This window comes from Dermacentor albipictus, chromosome 4 (assembly GCF_038994185.2).
Source record: "Dermacentor albipictus isolate Rhodes 1998 colony chromosome 4, USDA_Dalb.pri_finalv2, whole genome shotgun sequence".
NCBI classification, from domain to species: Eukaryota; Metazoa; Arthropoda; class Arachnida; order Ixodida; family Ixodidae; genus Dermacentor; species Dermacentor albipictus.
Genome location: NC_091824.1, coordinates 164,168,284 through 164,188,369, shown reverse-complemented (window position 1 = coordinate 164,188,369; position 20,086 = coordinate 164,168,284). Strand labels below are relative to the sequence as shown.

Below are 20,086 nucleotides of genomic sequence, written 5' to 3'. Positions count from 1 at the left end.
AGTCATTGCACCTTCTTTTTTTAGTGACCTTACATTGAAGGTAGTGGAAAAAAATCCTTTACTGTGCTGTCCAGGTTTACACAGTGTACTTACTGAAGCAGTCGTGTGTCAGTGCCAGTCCCAAAACTTATATTGTCATCCTACGGGCTTCCCGATGTTAGCAGACTCTCATTTTACTGGCGAATTTTCTTTTCTCTCTCTGATTTTCTTGTCTTGAAAGCGACGCTCGTCTCCCTTCCCCGTTTCCTCTGCTTTCTTACCTGCAGACACAGAGAACATCCGGTTCGTGTTTGCCGCCGTAAAGGACACCATCCTGCAGCTGAACTTGAAGGAGTACAACCTAGTGTAGAAATTGCCTGAAGTTGACCACAGGTTTTCCCCAGCCCACCCCTGGAGGCAGGTTGTCTTCTCTCTCTCTGCCCCTTCTCACATCTTGCTCCCTCTCGTCCGGCTTGCAAGAGGAAGAGAACATCACAAGCTCGGTGAAGATCGCTTGCCGCGATAAACCGACAGAGACGACGCTCCCCACTGCTTCCTCTGGTGGAGGCAACACAATGCCAAGAGTGACATCACTGTGGATACTTTGCTGGCGCACATATGGACAACACATATGCTTGTTTTCCTATAAAGGAGAAGAGACCGTGTGAGAGAGTCCTGCTCTCCTGCCTCTTCCTACAACAGGGGGGGTTGCGACTCTTTTAACCCACTGCGTGGTGCCATTACTGGGGAGGATGAAAGACATGCCTTGTTGTAGCCACACACACCTTGGCAGACGCTTCTCCTTTCTCTTGGACTCGCAAACACAGCCTGTACACTTGTTTCAGTCTTGCTGCCCTGTAAGTTTTCTCTTTATTATGCTATGCCCACCACACTCTGTTGCTGTTGTTTTGTTCCACTGAAAATTTGTTACAACACTTCTGTGATTTTTTTTTTCTTTAACATACCTTTGTGAGCAGCTGCTGTTCATGTCTATTAGATAAGAAAGTGTTACACATGCCTGGGATAACCTTCTTGAGGGTTGCAACCCTGAAGCCACTTAAGGACATTTGTGCTGCTCCATGTATGTTGTCCCTGCACATGCTGCCAGTTTTCTCTTCTTTTTTCTTAAGTCCGTTTTTAAAGGAGTGCCAAAAAAGAAAGGTGTTCGGATGTGTGCTGCTTGCCAGCTGCAAGTACTTTTGCCACATTGGTCAGCATGGCTGGAAGCATGAGAGAATAGTGTTGTCACACCGCACTGGTGAGGCATTGATGCAGCACATCTGTGCCAGAGCCTATGGTTGTACGTCGGTACAGTGCACTCGTTGCAGATTTGTAGACCTGCCTGCCCTTAACAAGCTCAAATAATGACAGGGGTGAACAAGTCCACGCTTGTGGACTTTTGTGGCAGTCCTTTTGAAACCAATTGCCATGCTTCGTATATGCTAGTGTTTGGTGCACATCTGTATGCGAGTTCCTTCTTTCATTTTTCTTACTATTGCTTTCTCCTCGTGTCGTTCACAAGTGCCCACCTGTCTGCCAGTTTGCGAGTTTTTGTCCCTCCCCCCACCCTTCTTTTTTTTCTTTTTTTCAGCAGGTTTTGTTCAAACCCTTTTACCTAGTCAGCGTTTTGTACATAGGCAACATGGCAGGTGGCATTGTGCGTCATTGCGAGTTCTGGAACAGCTGTGGGTCCAATTCTGCACTCCTTGGCAAGCACACCATTCTGTCAGCGCCTAAACGCAACCATTGGGAATGTGTGTTGTGCAAGTGCTTAGGGGGGAGAGGGGAAACAACTTGCGAGACAGGCTCTGCGAGAAGGTGCCTGAAGTGCCGCAGTAGGCCTCATAGCCGAGACCTGTCAGCAGTATTGTGGATGCGCAGCTCTGGCTTGGTTCCCTTTTTTGGCCATTGTGCGTCTCCTTGGAATGATTGTGCTGCACCTGCTATTCTCAGCATGCTTCTGTCTTGAATGTGTGCATGTGTGTTTTAGATATTGGGCAAACAAACAAACAAACAAGTACAGTTCTCCAGACAAAGGTGCAGTTGGAGGACAACCCCCTTTTAGGCTGCTGAAGTATAGCTATATTTCTTTTTTCATTCCACCCCCACCCCCCTTTTTTTTCACAACACTAGGTGAACCCATTTAGAATCAATTGCCAATCAATTGCTGTGTTCATAAGAGCGGGATTTTGGCCATATTATAGATGGACCTTATCAGAATCCGCTGTGTAACGCACAGTATTGGTTTTTACCTTTTTGTCAAAGTCGCTAGTGGTTATGCTTGGTTTTAGTCTCTGTATCAGCTGGCAGCCCCATGATGACTGACATTTACAATAATGTATTGAACATTGAGTATTGCTGTACTAGTTGCTCATTTTCTATGACACCTTTCATCCTCTGCAAAGTCTTCATGTGGATTACCAAAACACAACTGCCCACTGTATTTTATGTATGCATGTCTCTCTCTCCAATCATTTTTCTTTGTCTCTTTTTGTTTATTCTGGCAGACCTACATTTTGAGAGCAGCCTAGGAGTCTTCAGGGTACAGACCCTTTTTCGCATGTTTCATTCTCCAAGGCGGGGGCTGGGACATAATTATACTGCCACGTTGCAAATACGCCAGGATGTGAGCGAATGCGAGGAAAACACTGGTCCTCCTGTTTGTTTGGGAGTTGGGCTGATTTGGAAGCTTGTCAGTGTTCACAGACTGCTTGCCATGGTGCATTGAGAGAGGCTTTCCTCGAAAAGCTCTTCATTGTCGCCATCCCAAAGTGTTTGTGGTGCGACGTTTCGTCCTGACGGAGGCAACAAACCACACAATGGTGTCTCACTTATTCTCGCAGACATCCTTCTGAATGAGCAAATGGGTGTGTAGTTTTCAGCTACAACAGGTGTAGTGCGCCCTCAGTGAAAGGGTGACATGCTCTCCACTTGTTACTTCATCCTCCCTCTCTGAACCCCAGCCCCCTTCTCTACTTTTTTCACAATGCCTTGCTGCTGCTGTTGCTGCTGCTGTTGCTGGAAGTATGCGTGTAGGACTGTGAGAAGACAACAGCAGAAGAAAAAAAAAATGGGGTGTGTGCTGATGTTTTTTATAAGCTTGCGCATGCGCGCATTGTGCGACTGTGGTGTGTTTGTGTTGTTTGACAGGGAAAAACAAAAAGATGTGCAAATGAGCTTTTTTGAAGTCCGACCGCGTGCAAAAGAAGACAAAATGTGTATCTTAGTATGGTGTGTATGTCAGGCCTATCTTTTTTTATATATATATATATAAGGAAAAAAAATGCTAGTTATTTAAAAGAGGACAGTGTGTAAAGAGTATGATTAGTGTTTTATAGAGCAATGCATATGGTCCCCTTCTTAAGCCCCTTTCCACTGTCATTCCCGAAGTGCTTGTTCCTCCTTGGTCCTCCATTCTCTTCACAGCCTGCCCCCACCTTCCTCATTGCGTGCGGTTAATCTCTGTCCCAACCTCTCTCCTCAATTTCCCTGTGTTGTGTTGTCTCGCTGCAGTTAAAGGTGGATTTCCTCTCCTGCGTGGTTCCCGCTTTTGGCTCATCCCTCCATCCTTAATCATTACCGCAGTTCCCTTTTCGGTGACCTATTCGATGAAACAAGAAAAAAAAACATACTTGGTACCTGATTCTTGTCACATAAGGCAGGAGGACAGAGTTTTTTTCAAAGCGCTGGACTTCGCTTTCATAGGTGCATGGTGCAGGAGTTGAACTTGGTAGTTGTACTTTTTCTGGGGGCACACCAATGACGTTCCGGCGACTTCTGGGCGGGGGGCTAGGCTGGGAGGAGAATAGTGTGCGTGCGTTTGGCCATTTCTCTAATTTCTTCTTTCCTTCTTTACACTTTGCTTGACATTCTCTCACCACTCCTCTTCACCGTGCTTTTCAGCCCTTTTCTTAGGCTCAAAGGAAAAAAAAGGGGGGGGGATCGGAGCATCTGCTGTTTGCAGCCTATTGTCTTTTTTTTTTTGCAATGTAGAACAAAGCCTAATCATTTATTCACTATTATTATTATTATTATTATTATTATTATTGCTCCTGTGTTTTGTACAGTATTGTTCGGAGCGTCGTTTATAGTTGAGAGGAGATATATATATATATATATATATTAGTTTCGTAGGATACTTGCCTGTTGTGTTTTAACAGTGCATTTTTTTTTTTGCCCCCGTCCGATGCCTTGCCAAACTATTTTGGGGTTTCTGCATAGTGCGGAAGTCAAGCTGATGTTTCTTCAGCTACTTTACGCTTGTTGCAAAGTATGCGTTTTCGCCTTGGGGGCCTTGTTGTGTGAAGGCTGGAAGAGGCGACTTGTTTGTTTCTTGTCATGCATTTTTTCTTTGTCATGTTGATTGTTTTTTTCTTATTGTTTGTGCTGCACACACATGAAATTTCTTTTGTTGATCGTGCATGGCGCGCTGCGCGGCTGTACGGACTCTCATTACAATGTATATGGCGCTTCCTCGATGACGAGACACGCTGCATCTCCAGGAAAACTGCAGTGTGTGTGACCATTGTGCAGAAGATAGCAGCACCAGACAGAACAGGAATGGACTCCCACCTAGTACGGGACAAGGTGTGCATGTATTGTGTGTGTGCATGTATATATTATACATACATAAAATATATAAATATATATAAATGATACGAGCTCTTGACGAAAACATAATGCTTTGTCAGGTCATTCAGAGGGGGCTCTGAGACACACACACTTTGAGGACTTTACCTTTATATGGATGTGTAAATTTGTAATATTCAAATTAATGCAACCGTTGGGTAAAGTATTGAATAAATTCTCTTAAATTCTCGTTTGAAAATGAGCTGTGTGTTCCCTGATTTGTTCTTCAAACATCGATTGGGCCCCTTCTGTGGGTTTTGGTGTGCTGGTCCAGCGGGGGATCGCTGAACGCAGTGCTGTGGATGCAGTTGCTTCTGCTGTTCATGTTTTCAGTTAGCTATGAGAAGGTCCTGATTTTTCAGTGGATTGAACAAACTATCAGTCGATTATTCTTTTTAAGCGCGAGCTACATGGGTACATTGTAAGCTGAGGAAGCGGGCACAGCGATTGGACAGCGCGCCATCAAATTGACATGTGTACTTCTTTATCGCGTGACCGTGTTCCGCCGTCAAAAAAAAAAAAAATCCCTTCCAGTATGTGAAGATGGTTCGGGAAGCTGTGCTAGTTGTACCGAGTGTTACGCCATGCGAGTCAAACTTTCCAGCATATTAATCTTTTGTTTCACCATTCTTTCACCTCATTTTCGCTTTTGCATGGTGTGTGTGCTTTAGGAGCATTGCCGTTTAAACTCTGCATCTCTGGCGCGCAGCACGGGGTCGGCCCTACGACGCCGAGCCCGTTCACGAGCCAACTCTCGCTGACGCTCGCGGTAAGCAGTTTCTTCCTCGGGAATACGCACTACTCGTGGTCTTCCCATAGTTCTAGCTGAAATGGAATGTGCGGAACCACTGATTGAAAGCTCCGTAATTTAGCGCTAGGCCCACCACTGGAGATGCGGGCGCTGCAATAATTTTATGCGAAGCATATAACGTAGGTTTCGGGCCTTCGCGCGACGCCCGGCGGTGGCCACCATCGACTCTGAAGTGGGGTCACGTGACATGACGTCACACAGGCTGCAGATGGGGCCTCATATCGCGCCGTCGGTCGCCTCCCGGCGGTGGCCACCATTGACCTTCAAGTGATCAAGTAGGTCACGTGATGACGTCACACCGGCTGCAGATGGGGCCTCATATCGCGCCGTCGGTCGCCTCCCGGCGGTGGCCACCATTGACCCTGAAGTGAGATCACATGATGTGACGTCACGTGATGACGTCCACCGGCTGCATATGGAGCCTCATCGCGCCGTCGGACGTCGCCCGGCGGAGGCCTCCACGCTTCGGTTCGCGCCGTCGCGAGCGACGCGGCGGCGGCGCCACCATCGCTGCATCACGTGATATGTGACGTCACGCCAGGGATGAAGCGGCGCGCGCCCGCCGTCGCGTCAGTCTCTGTGCCCGCAACCGCGCCAGCGTCTTTGCGTCGGGCGTGTATGCGGTCAAGATGCCTCCAAACACTAAGGATACGCTAAGGTTAAGTCCAGTGGATGCTTCGCATCCACTGGGCTTAACCTTGATAAGCCTCCAATTTTTGACGATTGGTTGGATCAATTTGACGTGGCTGCCGGCACTTCCCGCTGGCGCGAAAAGTACCAGCAGCCACGCGCTCCTAGTATCTCGTTTCAATCGCTGGACAATGTTCGTTGGCCACAAACCGCTAGCAAAACATTTCTTTCGCGGCAGGGTGGAATCAACTTTCAATGAATTCGATGCCGATCTGGCGTGATCGCCGAAAATGCACCGCGTGACAAACGTAGAAGATTCAGACAGGGGGAAAGGGGTCATTCAACCTCTTTCCCCTCTTGAGCTGCTCTTTCCTTCTCCCGCTAGGTCACGTGGCCCCTTTTTTTAGCGAAGTCCAAGGCACAGGGTCCGCATGCATAGCTTCGCTGTAAAATGTTATTGTTCGGCGCACGTCGTGCCAGCATGCAACGGTAGTTTCTCGAATCCTTTCGCTGGTTCTATCCGCTGTCGTCATTGAATCTTATGTAAATGTATGCGCGACGCGAATTGTGTAGCACTTTCTGGAACACGCGGGCACCAGCGATTACTCGGAACCTTCGATGACTCATGTCTTTATGTACCATAGAGTCTTTACCCTTTTCGCGGAGCAGTTTGTTCTAGAGAAACAGCGCGCCGAACGTCGCTTCAGCGACAGCGCACGAATACGCTTCCACCTTGATTTTGTGCGACCAGCTGTCGGAAATGCAACTGAGTTTTCGCTAACGCACTGTGCTCCAATCATGTGGATTGAAGACGAGCAGTAGTTGGCTGCAAAAATAGTGGCTGGCGTATTAAAGAATGCAATGAATCTGTAGCCAAGTTCGCGGACCGCTGCTGCAACTGTCCGTGCGTGTTACCGGCACTACGATATGTATGGCTTTCTTCGACAATACAGAAATTCGCTCATCCGCCAGCGTTGTGTTGCTAACCTTCAAAGAAAATGCTTCAACCCCGGAACATCGGCAAGAGCGAGTACCGCTCGTTAAACAATGCCTAAGACAGTAGCGCCGCTTCCTGTCGTACAATGTTTCGCGCACAGTATACACCAGAACACCGTGAATTCAAAGGGCGCCGCCATATTGATGAGCGCCGGTCGCGCCAACTATCCCAAGCGCCGCGAAGTAGCAGGCCTGGGCTGCCACGGCGGGAGATGCGACCCGGCGCGAAAGCGAAACTTGGGCTGTTTAGCTGGGCAGAAGGCGTGTTTCGCGTTTTTTCTAACCTGTCATTTTCGCTGTCTGGATTCTATCAAACTTCAAGACCTCATGCAAGTCCGCAATGGCCACACTGAGTGCTGTGCAGACTGCAGAAGCGAATACATCAGGTAGGTACGCTATTTCGTTTGTACAAACCGCGCGCTATATGCTAGAACACGTGTGAGCTTTTTGGCACGTAACCTGTGAAGGAATTTACAGCACTGTGTTGGTGCCATATATTATTAAAGCACGCAGAACACTGTCATCTGCACTTTCAGTTTGGTCTTGTTTGTCATGGTCTCTACTGGGTTGGCCGCGTTTGGCACCCAACTGGCGAGGTCGTTTGACTGCCTGGTTAGCAGACGCCTGCCCTTCACCATCTGCACATTGAAAACAAAATAGATGTTATAGTAAGAAGGGCTGTAGTTCTTTCCCATGCCATCACTGTTGCGAAGATATAAAGTCCTCTCAAAATGAAATAGAAAATACACCAGGCCAATTGTATCCTGCAACCACTTAAGAGTACAACATTCAGAACAAAAGCCTACAGTACTCGAACAAGCAGCATATGATGCTAAACCTGCACTCATTGGAAAATGAGGTACTACAGTAGTTATAATGTTCAACTACATATGCATTCAAAGCCCGTATAACAGGTCGAGCATGACAGATGCAGATGTTGTACAGTTGCACAAACCATGACAGGGCACGTAAAATTACCATCCCTACTTAAAGCTGCATCATCAGGACCCCTTTGGTACAAGACAACAACCGCACCTGCATTCCAAGAAATTATCCCACCAACTGCAGCTACCTGGTACCAGACCTGTTTCGCTTGTGCGAGGCCATCGGATTGTTGGCGCTCCCTTAGAAAAGAAAGCAGTAAAAAAAAACTAGTGAGAACGATCAAAATTTTGTTACAAAATACAAGAATAATTAAGCACTTTATTTTCCTCGCCATATGAAATATTTTGCGCTTTGCCCCGCATAACAGCCCGCACGCAGTTTAGAGCTCAGGAGGCTCAAACGAATTCGTTACGAATGACACCTGCAACACCAGCACGTAAAGGTAGGTGCGCTGCAAGAACACCTTCGGCGACGAGTAGTCGTCGTTTACGTTTTTGTGGACGCATGCTACGTGACGAGCAGACTTCGGTTTACTTTCACTAGCAATAACGCTCACCAGCAAGGCCTACAACTTGTCGTTCACGCTTAATGGTCATTCCGTGCACCAGCTGCAAGTATCGCTAACCGCAAACTCAACTGTTCCGCTTAACCGTCGGGAGCTCTGCCTGAATGAAAACACGAAAAGGCTTGCCTTTTTGTTATAGCCAAGGCGAAGCACCGGCGCGGGATTCTGCTCTGTAGGCTTGTTGCCCAGAAAGTGCTCGGAGCAAACCTGCGTGTTACACGTATTACGTTCGTAGGGCGCAAAGTTGAACGTGGCACCAAAATATACACAGATCGAATACTCACTCGTGCATTTTCACTGGGTTGGTAGTTCTTCCTATTCACTGCAGCTATCCACCGGTGGCGCAGCTTGGCATTCTTCGTTGCGGATGGAAATCGGCGCAGGCTGAAAACACCGCACCGACACGATTCCCTACGTGTGTTGTGCTCTTCGCAAACAGCGCTAAGCGACCTGCTCCTTTTCCGCTGGTTGTTTTGGCATCAAAACACGACGCAATGATGCCCAGATGACTTCTTCTACTTTGGATCCGTGTGAACGGGCACATTTCCGCACTTTGGAGCCCTAGAGCTGGCGCTTGCCATGTCTACTGGTCGCCGGTGAACACACTTTGGCAGCCCAGTACAAAACGGCGCCGGTCGACCGGGCGACCCGGGTGCGTGAGTATGCGTTCGGTTAGTCTGGGTGCGAGACTAACGTTTTCTGGTCTATAGGTGGTTTTAGATTATGGGGACGCAAGGCGTTGGGGGTCCCAGTCCCTTGCGTCCCCCTAATCTAAGCTCACGTAACATCCGTAAGCGCCGACTAAGGAGGGGGGGGGGGGGGGCTATAATTGGTCTCATCTTCGATTACACACTGACTGGACAGCGTTACATGGACGAAATCCTTGAAGGAATGGTGGATGAGTTTCTCGGCGAAGTCCCGCTGTCACGTCTTCCACTTCTGCGGTATCGACACGATGGGGCACCAGCGCACAGCAGCAGCCGAGCACGAAACTGGCTGGATGCGACTTTGCATACGCAATAGATTGGAAGCCTTTAAATTGGCCGGCTAGGTTACCTGACCTCTCTCCGTTAGATTTATTTCTTTGGGGTTATGTGAACGATCGTGATGCATGATCGAGACGGACTTAAGATGAGCTCAAGGCAATAATAACGGATGTCTGCCGTAGAATTCCAGTGTCGGTCATGAAGATAAAGCGGACTCAGTACTGCGTATAGTTGAAGAAGGATACCTGTTCGAACACGTCCTCTAAGCGTGATCTCTGGTGTTCAACGGCGCTTACGAATTTACAGATAACAAGGGCACACGGAGTTCTCATGGTTTTAAATGCGCACGCATTTCTGTCCTTGCCCAAGGGAAAACCGCCCGTCCCGCAAGACGATCGCTTTCAACATAGCGCCCGCTGCAGCGAGCGAACTCACTTGCGTGCTGCCTCTCGCTTCATCATCATCATCATCAGCCTGGTTACGCCCACTGCAGGGCAACGGCCTCTCCAATACTTCTCCAACTACCCCGGTCATGTACTAAGTGTGGCCATGTTGTCTCTGCAAACTTATTAATCTCATTCGCCCACCTAACTTTGTGCCGCCCTCTGCTACGCTTCCCTTCCCTTGGAATCCACTCCGTAACTCTTAATGACGATCGGTTATCTTCCCTCCTGATTACGTGTCCTGCCCATGCCCATTTCTTCTTGATTTCAACTAAGATATCATTAACTCGCGTTTGTTCCCTCACTTTAATCAGCTCTTTTCTTATCCCTTAACGTTACACCTATAATTCTTCTTTCCATAGCTCGTTGCGTCGTCCTCAATTTGAGTAGAACCCTTTTCGTAAGCCTCCAGGTTTCTGCCCCGTAAATGAGTACTGGTAAGACACAGCTATTATATACTTTTCTCTTGAGGGATAATGGCAATCTGCTGTTCATGATCTGAGAATGCCTGCCAGATGCACCCCAGCCCATTCTTATTCTTCTGATTATTTCCGTCTCATGATCCGGATCCGCCGTCACTACCTGCCCTAAGTAGGTGTATTCCCTTACGACTTCCAGTGCCTCGCTGCCTATTGTAAATTGCTGTTCTCTTCCGAGACTGTTAAGCATTACTTTAGTTTTCTGCAGATTAATTTTTAGACCCACTCTTCTGCTTTGCCTCTCCAGGTCAGTGAGCATGCATTGCAATTGGTCCCCTGAGTTACTAAGCAAGGCAATATCATCAGCGAATCGCAAGTTACTGAGGTATTCTCCATTAACTTTTATCCCCAATTCTTCCCAATCCAGGTCTCTGAATACCTCTTGTAAACACGCTGTGAATAGCATTGAAGAGATCGTATCTCCCTGCCTGACGCCTTTCTTTATTGGGATATTGTTGCTTGCTTTATGGAGGACTGCGGTGGCTGTGGAGCCGCTCTATAGATATTCTTCAGTATTTTTAAATACGGCTCGTCTACACCCCGATTCCGTAATGCCTGCATGACTGCTGACGTTTCGACTGAATCAAACGCTTTCCCATAATCAATGAAAGCTATATATAAAGGTTGGTTATATTCCGCACATTTTTCTATCACCTGATTGATGGTGTGAATACGGTCTATAGTTGAGTAGCCTTTACGGAATCCTGCCTGGTCCTTTGGTTGACGGAAGTCTAAGGTGTTCTTGATTCTCTTTGCAATTACCTTCGTAAATACTTTGTAGGCAACGGACAGTAAGCTGATCGGTCTATAATTTTTCAAGTCTTTGGCGTCCCCTTTCTTATGGATTAGAATTATGTGAGCGTTTTTCCAAGATTCCGGTACGCTCGAAGTGATGAGGCATTGCGTATACAGGGTGGCCAGTTTCTCTAGAACAATCTGCCCACCATCCTTCAACAAATATGCTGTTACCTGATCCTCCCCAGCTGCCTTCCCCCTTTGCATAGCTCCCAAGGCTTTCTTTACTTCGTCCGGCGTTACTTGTGGCATTTCAAATTCCTCTAGACTATTATCTCTTCCATTATCGTCGTAAGTGCCACTGGTACTGTATAAATCTCCATAGAACTCCTCAGCCACTTGAACTATCTCATTCATATTAGTAATGATATTGCCGGCTTTGTCTCTTAACGCATACATCTTATTCTTGCCTATTCCTAGTTTCTTCTTCACTGCTTTTAGGCTTCCTCCGTTCCTGAGAGCATGTTCAATTCTATCCATAATATACTTCCTCATGTCAGCTGTCTTACGCTTGTTGATTAACTTCGAAAGTTCTGTCAGTTCTATTCTAGCTGTAGGGTTAGAGGCTTTCATACATTGGCGTTTCTTGATCAGATCTTTCGTCTCCTGCGATAGCTTACTGGTATCCTGTCTAACGGAGTTACCACCGACTTCCACTGCACACTCCTTAACGATGCCCACAAGATCGTCGTTCATTGCTTCAACACTAAGGTCCTCTTTTCGAGTTAAAGCCGAATACCTGTTCTGTAGCTTGATCTGGAATTCCTCTATTTTCCCTCTTATCGCTAACTCATTGATCGGCTTCTTAAGTACCAGTTTCTTCCGTTCCCTCCTCAGGTCTAGGCTAATGCGAGTTCTTACCATCCTATAATCACTGCAGCGCACCTTGCCGAGCACGTCCACATCTTGTATGATGCCAGGGTTAGCGCAGAGTATGAAGTCTATTTCATTTCTAGTCTCGCCATTTGGGCTCCTCCACGTCCACTTTCGGCTATCCCGCTTGCGGAAGAAGGTATTTATTATCCGCATATTATTCTGTTCCGCAAACTCTACTAATAACTCTCCCATGCTATTCCTAGTGCCTATGCCATATTCCTCCACTGCTTTGTCTCCAGCCTGCTTCTTGCCTACCTTGGCATTGAAGTCGCCCATCAGTATAGTGTATTTTGTTCTGACTTTACCCATCGCCGATTCGACGTCTTCATAGAAGCTTTCGACTTCCTGGTCATCATGACTGGATGTAGGGGCATAGACCTGTACAACCTTCATTTTGTACCTCTTATTAAGTTTCACAACAAGACCTGCCACCCTCTCGTTAATGCTATAGAATTCCTGTATGTTAGCAGCTCTATTCTTATTAATCAGGAATCCGACTCCTAGTTCTCGCCTCTCCGCTAAACCCCGGTAGCACAGGACGTGCCCGCTTTTTAGCACTGCACATGCCTCTTTTGGCCTCCTAACTTCACTGAGCCCTATTATATCCCATTTATTGCCCTCTAATTCCTCCAATAGCACTGCTAGACTCTCCTCACTAGATAACGTTCTAGCGTTAAACGTTGCCAGGTTCATGTTCCAATGGCGGCCTGTCCGGAGCCAGGGATTCTTAGCACCCTCTGCTGCGTCGCAGGTCTGACCGCCGCCGTGGTCAGTTGCTTCGCAGCTGCTGGGGACTGAGGGGCCGGGGTTTGATTATTGTGTTCATATAGGAGGTTGTGGCCAAGTACTGCACCAGGGTGGCCAATCCTGCTGTGGTGAGGGAGTGCGTTACCGTTCTGGTCACCGGGATCAGGACACACTCCAGACCTGTTTTATGCAATTTTATCAACACGCGGATTTTTTTTTAATCCGGTGGAAAATTGCGCGGCACCGGGATTCGAACCACGGACCTCTTGCACGCGAGGCGGGTGTTCTACTTCTATGCCACCGCTGCATCACTCGCTTCAACGCCAACGAAACGCCGAGAACACAGCGCTCACGGAGCTCTCAGCACATGCCGCACTCTGCTGATTTCGCAGAATGCTTTCAAGATACGGGCCGCGCCGCCGCCAGAGCACGGTTCATAGTGGTTCAGTGTACCTAATAAATATTGCATGTATTTCTTTCATTTGCTACATCTCCCTGGTCATTTCATCCCACGTCCACATCCGCTACGGGCTATCTATAACAGCAGTGAACATTGATTATACTCGCCTATTCTACGTCGTCTCGTGCAGGCCTCACTTAACAGCTCGGTGTTGCAAGCGCGCTTCTCCGTTTCACGGTTCGTTCGCACTCGTTCTCGAGGTTATACGAAACACACCAGCATACTACCCCGAAACACCACGCCAGTACTACGAAATGCTTACGCATCATTCAGATAAAACCCCCCCCCCCCCCAAAAAAAAAAAAAAAATTCTGCGCGGATTTCCCTTTTTTTGTGTGTGTGTGGGCATAGGTCTTGATTGGCAATTCAGTTTATTTAGAAGCGGTACATGGATGGATGGAGTAACTTTATAGAAAGGTCCTGCGAGCTACGGGGCGCAAGGTCCCATAGAGCGGGCTACTCCCACGTTGGGACCGGGAGTTGTAACTCCCTGGCCGCATCGTGGGCTCGCTGGACGGCCCAGAGCTGCTCCGCCAGGTCCGTGCTGCGTAATGCGTCTTGTAGCCTGGCGGAGTCTTGATCCTTGTTTGCGTGGGTCCGACCACACGGCCAGAGCAAGTGATGTACGTCTAGTGTGCTATGGCAATTTTCGCAATGTGATGTTTTGTATAGGTCAGGCATGTAGTGATGTAGTCTGTTCTGCGTGGGGTACGTGTTTGTTTGAAGCATTCTGAACGTCAGGGTTTGAGGCCCGGTGAGCTTATTGTGAGGTGTGCTGTATATTCTGCGGTCTAGATAAAAGTGCTTTATGATCTCGTTATATGTGGAGGGAGGGTCCCGATTCTCGCTGGTATGGTCACGACCAGAATAGGTGGCGTCGCGGAAGGTTAGGTCTCGCGCGCTCCTGTGAGCCATCTCATTGAGATTGCGAGGGGCGTCCTCGATCTCTCCGAGGTGTGCCGGGAACCAGCAGATGGCGTGATGCTGCAGCGGTGCGGATCGATTGATTATTTGTAGTGCTTGTCTTGCAACTGTGCCTTTCTGAAAGGCTTTGACGGCTGAGCGTGAATCGCTGTAGACGTGGGTGGTGGTCGGGTCTGTGAGCGCGAGTGCGATGGCAACCTGTTCTGCTATCTCGGACATGTGGGTATTGACTGTGAGAGCGTTCCTCACTTGACTTTGCTTGTTGATCGTGGTGGCAACGAAGGCCTTCCTGGTTGGGTACTGTGCCGCGTCAACGAAACAGGCTAGGATTTTCTTATCACGTATTTCGCGCAGGATGAACGATCCGCGTGCCAGCCTTCTGGGTTGATGGTGCGTGGGGTTCATGTTCCGCGGCAGTGGGCGAACCGTGTAGGAGTTGCGTGTGTCCGTCGGAACGCTTTGATATAGAGTCTCGATTACTGTGGTCTCATGGCCTAGTTTGGCTAGGATTTCTCTACCCTGTTTGGTTCCAGAGAGTCTTGTCCATTGAGCCCGTTCTTGAGCTTCGGCGATTTCTTCAAGTGTGTTGTGTACCCCCAGTTGCAGCAGGAGCTCTGTCTCGGTGTTCTTGGGGATGCCCAGCGCTTGTTTGACTATAGCTTCCTCAGTTGTACGTTGAGTTTGTCCTTCTCCGCTACCTTCCATCTGTGCATGGCCGCCTCGTAGGTGAAGTGGCATAGCGCAAAGGCGTGTCTTAGCTTGAGGAGATTTTCTTCCTTAAGGCCGTGTTGTCTGTTGGCTACGCGTCGTATGAGATTCAAGGCATTATTCGACTTTGTTACGATCTTCTCCACTGTAGCGGCGTTAGAGCCGTTGCTCTCAATGAACATCCCAAGGACTCTGATTTTGCTGACGTGTGGAATGGTTCCTCCGTCTTTTGTTCTTAGAGTAACGACGTGTGTGTCTCTGATTTCGTTCTTTGGTTTGGGACCGCTCCGCGATGGTTTGTAGACGAGGAGCTCTGACTTCGCAGGCGAACATCGCAGGCCAGTGGGAGCGAGGTATTCCTCGATCACGTCGATCGCTTCCTGCAGAGCGCTTTCAATTGATCCCAGGCTACCTCCGGGGACCCAGAGCGTTACGTCATCGGCGTATATCGTGTATTTGACGTTCTCGATTTGGCCCAATTTCTTGCCTAGGCCGGCTAGCGCAAGGTTAAAAAGCGTCGGAGAGATGACAGAACCTTGCGGGGTGCCCCTGCCTCCGAGTTTGTATTTCTGGGACTTGATTTCTCCTAGACGGAGGGTGGCCGTTCTGTCACTCAGGAATGATTTTGTATAAGCGTAGAGTCTCGTGCCGAGGGTCGAGGTTGGAGATCGTGTCCAGTATGTAGTCATGTGATAAATTAGCGAATGCCTTTTCGAGGTCTAGCCCTAGGATTACTCTCGCGTCTCTCGTGTCTGCGTCAATGATCTGATGCTTGAGGAGCTTCATGGCGTCTTGGGTGGATAGCCCGGGTCTAAAGCCGATCATTGCTGCGGGGTAGACATCTTTATCTTCGAGATGTTTCGAGAGCCTGTTTAGGACCGCGTGCTCGGCTACCTTGCCGACGCAAGACGTCAGCGAGATAGGTCTGAGGTTATTGATGTTGGGCGCCTTGCCAGGCTTTGGGATGAGCACGATAAGGGCCGTTTTCCAGTCTTCTGGTAGTGCTCCATTCCTCCAGATGTTGTTGATTTCCTCTGTGAGGGTTTCGATTGAGGTTTCGTCGAGGTTTCTAAGTGTCTTGTTAGTTACGCCATCCGGCCCCGGCGCTGACTTGCTGTTTAGGTTCTGAAGCGCGGTGCGTATCTCTTCGGTTGAGAAGTCCCGATCAAGCTCTGGGTTGGCTTTGCCGCGATATGCATCGGCGGTCGTGCCTCTAACATTTTTGGCCAGCGGGAGGTACTTGTCGGCGAGACGGTCAATGAGCTCATTTTCCGTAGTAATTTTGAGTTCCTCGTGCATGATCTTGTTCAGCGTACGACCCTGGTCCGCTTTGGTTTTGGTTCTATCTAAAAGATGTTTGAGCAGGTGCCACGTCGTCCCGCTGTTGATGCGGCCGTCCGCGGCGTCGCACACCTCGTTCCATTGCTGGTTAGATAGTTGCGTGCAATATTCTGCAATCAGCCGGTTGAGGGAAGAAATTCTTTTCCTGAGCCGTCGATTGTGTCTTTGTTCTTTCCATCTCCTGGTGAGCGATTGTTGGCTTCGAGCATGTGGGCCAGTCGGCTGTCCATGCTATGAACGGGAAGATCTGTCTCTATTTCTTTCGTGGCCGCCTTAATGTCGGCCTTTAGTTGCGACGTCCATTGTTCCATTGATTCTTTGCCTGTTCGGCGTTCGTGTCTGAACTCGCGGAACTTGTCCCAGTCGACGTACGTCATTTTCCTGGGTCCTCTGGATGGGGTGTCAATTGTTGTCTCAACAATGTGATGATCGCTGCCGAGATCCTCGAACAGGTTGTTCCACTGATAGTTTGGAACGTTGCGGACGAAAGTGAGATCTGGCGTTGTGTCGCGGTTGACCGAGTTACCCGTTCTTGTGGGGTGCTCGGCGTTCGTGATGAGCGTTAGGTCAAGTTCATCGGCGTCGTTTAGCAAGTCCTTGCCTTTGGCTCTGCTGGCGACGTATCCCCAGGCCGTGTTAGGGGCGTTGAAGTCCCCGGCCACGATCACGGGGTTGTCGCTGGCACGGTTGCGGGCGAGCTGGAGTATTTGCTTAAATTTTTGTGCTCTGTGCTTGGGGCTGCTGTAAACGTTTAGGATGAATATGCTCTTGGCGTTCTTGGCTCTAGGGAAGACTTCCGTGAGAATGAATTCGCAATTGCTGCGGTCGTGATTAACGTTGTGTGTCGTGTGGGCTAGCTTGGTGCTGACCAACGTGGCGATACCTCTACATTTGTGTTGCGGTGTCGTTGCGGTCACGTCATAGCCGGGTAGCGAAGGTGTAGCGGTATTTGTCTCTTGTAGGAGAATGACTTGGGGTTTGTCTTTTTTGGCTCGAATGTATTGTTGCAGGGGGGCCTTTTTACGGACGTAGCCCCTACAATTCCATTGCCAAAGACGAAACGTTTCAGTTTGCACAGCCATCTTTGTTGTTGGCGTTGGGTGGCATTTGTGAGGCCACGTTGTTGCTATGTCTATCGAGCGACAACGCCCGAGGTAGCTTGGTGATAGCAGGCTGTGACGTCACAGGCGGGTGGTCTGCCATTTCTAGCGCGTTGAGCCTTGCACCATGGATGTTGATCGTCTCCATCATGTGGTTGATCTGTAGCGTTATCTTGTCGTAACCTTCCTTGAGGGTCCCTACTCTCGTCGCAAGTTTGTCTTGCCCTTCCTTTAGTGACGCGACGGTAGTTGCAAGCCCGCTGAGCAGTTCCTTGATTTCCCTAATGTCGCTGTCCGTGCCCGATGGATGTGTGTTTGTCACGGCTTTTCTCTTATGCGGATTGCGCGTGGATTCCGCGACCGGTACTTCCACTACCATGGGTTCTGATGTGACTTCGGTTTGATTAGAGTCGGGGGGTGGTGGCGTTTTGAGTTGTCTGATTTCCTCGACAAGTTGTGTGATGGTTTGCCTTAACTCTTTGTTTTCGTGTTCTAGTCTTTTAATCGTATTTGCTATTTCTACTTGCTCTGGCCGTGCCATCGGACTCACCTGGCTGGCGGCCTGCTGTTGGTGCTGCTGTTCTTGTAGCTCCTGTTGTTGGTGCTGCTGAACTCGTTGGGCCCACGTCAACCGATCATCACCGCCAACTCGTGAGCTGGGGGTGAATCGTATCCTTGACGAGGATCTCTGGCTCGGGTTCCTGGAGCGTCCTCGCGATCGTGACGACAGGCGACCGCGGTTCCTCGATCTCGAGCGGCCCCGCTCGCCGGACAAGCGAGCATCTGCGTTGGCGGCCACGTTGTGGTTGATGGCGCTACACTCGGCGTCCTTGAGCGGCGGGAAGTCGTGCTGACTCAGGGCGATTGGCCCTGATCTCGTGGTGCTGTTGCTTGCGTTTGCTGCAATTTTTCTTTCAACTCGTCTTCTTCGGACGACGTAAGGGAGTTGGAAGCGGTTCTTGCATTCCTTGCTTGCCGTGACATGATTTCCCTCGCAGAGCGCACATTTGATCGAGGTGCACACATGATCTGCGGTAGGGTTAGCTAGTCCACAGCCTTTGCAAATTGCGTCGTCGGGCGAGGGGCATACGTCGGCACGATGGCCGAGTCTGCCGCACACATGGCACATGGCGATCTGCTTGCGGTAAAGGGAACACTTGATCAAGGCGTTGTCGTATCTGACATAGTTCGGGACTCGAAAGCCGTCGAAGGCGATGATGACCGTGCCAGTTTCCTTGATTCTCTTTGCCGCCAGAGCGAGCGGGTTGCGTGGGTTGACGATCTTGCGGTTTATGGAGTCCTGCGTCTCATCGAGCGGAACTCCTCTTATAACGCCTTTGCATGTTTCGTGCGGCGCCGTCCTATATGCAGTGGTTTCAAACGTTTGCTCTCCTATGGAAATGCTGCGGATCCTGAGGTATTTAGCTGCGTTCGGTTCGGACGGTGTGCTGACCACCATGATGTTCTGCTTCAAATTGGGGCATATCGTGTCCGCGCTTCGCTCGGTAGATTCGATGCAAGCAGCCATGCAAATTGCTTTGGTGACCGTAAGTTGGCCTACCTTGGCTATGTTGATACCGCCACGTATGCGAATCACGATCTTGATGTCATCTTGGGGCAGCGCGGGCATCCTGCTTGCTTTGATCAAGGCGTTTCTGGCTGTTGAGACAGTTCCGTTCGTATATCCTCCCTTTCGTTGATGGTTAACGAGGTTGGGCTGGCTCAACGCAGTCTTGATTACTGACGGGCGCGGCGCCACGATAGTCCACCCTGCGTCTGCGGTGAAGTCTTCCGGGCTCATGTCTTGCCCATTGACTTCGTATGCCATCGCTGTAGGGTCGTTGTTGGGTGGAAGGCTCGTTTGTTGTGATCGCTGGAGGCCACCACAGCCGGGGTGGGCGCGGGGACGTCTGGGGTCGGCGGCGGCTTGGTCGGAGTCGAGACGTGGGTTAATGGTGGCGGCCGTACTCGCCGTTAGGCTTAGAGCCCGAAGCGGGGCGGCGAGAGCTGAAATCACTCGTAAAAAAGTCCAGAGGTCACGCACTTGCCGAAATGTGGTCTCCCTAGGTAGAAGAGAACTTCAAGAATCCGATTCCGAGTAGAAAAGGCACAAAACTGGGCGAAAGGCACATTTAAATTGGCGAGAAAGCGGGAGCCGGCGCGTCGGTTTTGAACGCGTCGGTTTTACATTTTCTCTACAGGTGAGTCTTCTCCCGATCTGTTCATTTCGCTTTCATTTTTTGCCACTAGCTTGTTTTGGAGCACGTATACTCTGATGAAATATAAAACCGTCTCTTTGATTTGGCTTTGGTCCGAAGGAAGTTTCTGGTGCGAAATATAGTTGCGCGCGCACTCATATGCATGCGGTGCGAGCAGAGTCGGGATTCTGAAACAGTCTACGCCTATTCCGTCAGAGCTGCACTTCAGCCGCGTTATCAAGGGGCTTTTCTAATCAATCGGGAGTCGGATAATAAGTGTGACGTAGAAATGATAGGAAGGAATAGCTGCGAAGCCGCGAAACCTGCTGTTGGTGCTCCCTCTGTATCATCCATCAAGGTGATGCGCTGTCTCTTCGTGTTTGCGAGAGGCAAATCAGTTGCTTTCAGTCAGCTTATTTGAGGGCACTGCTTTATGATGTAAGTGGGAGCACAGTCATGGGTTATTTCTCATTTTTCGTGAGGTTTCTTTACCAGTCCGAAAAAAAAAATTGTACACTCGCCCACAAAATATTG

At 49.3% G+C, this 20,086-nt stretch overlaps 1 protein-coding gene across 3 annotated transcripts in view; it reads left to right on the top strand.

Annotated features, from left to right (window-relative positions):
• The window catches only part of LOC135899971 (guanine nucleotide-binding protein G(q) subunit alpha), a 79,876-nt gene extending 75,066 nt beyond the window's left edge, over window positions 1–4,810 (top strand). For all 3 annotated transcript variants that reach the window (XR_010563755.2, XM_065429382.2, XM_065429381.2), the window contains one exon: window positions 267–4,810. Coding sequence is in view for 2 of the 3 variants with exons in the window: in XM_065429382.2 (XP_065285454.1) it covers window positions 267–349 (83 nt within the window). In the remaining variant the exon portion in view is untranslated. The remainder of the gene's footprint in view (window positions 1–266) is intronic.
• Window positions 4,811–20,086: the final 15,276 nt, after the last annotated feature.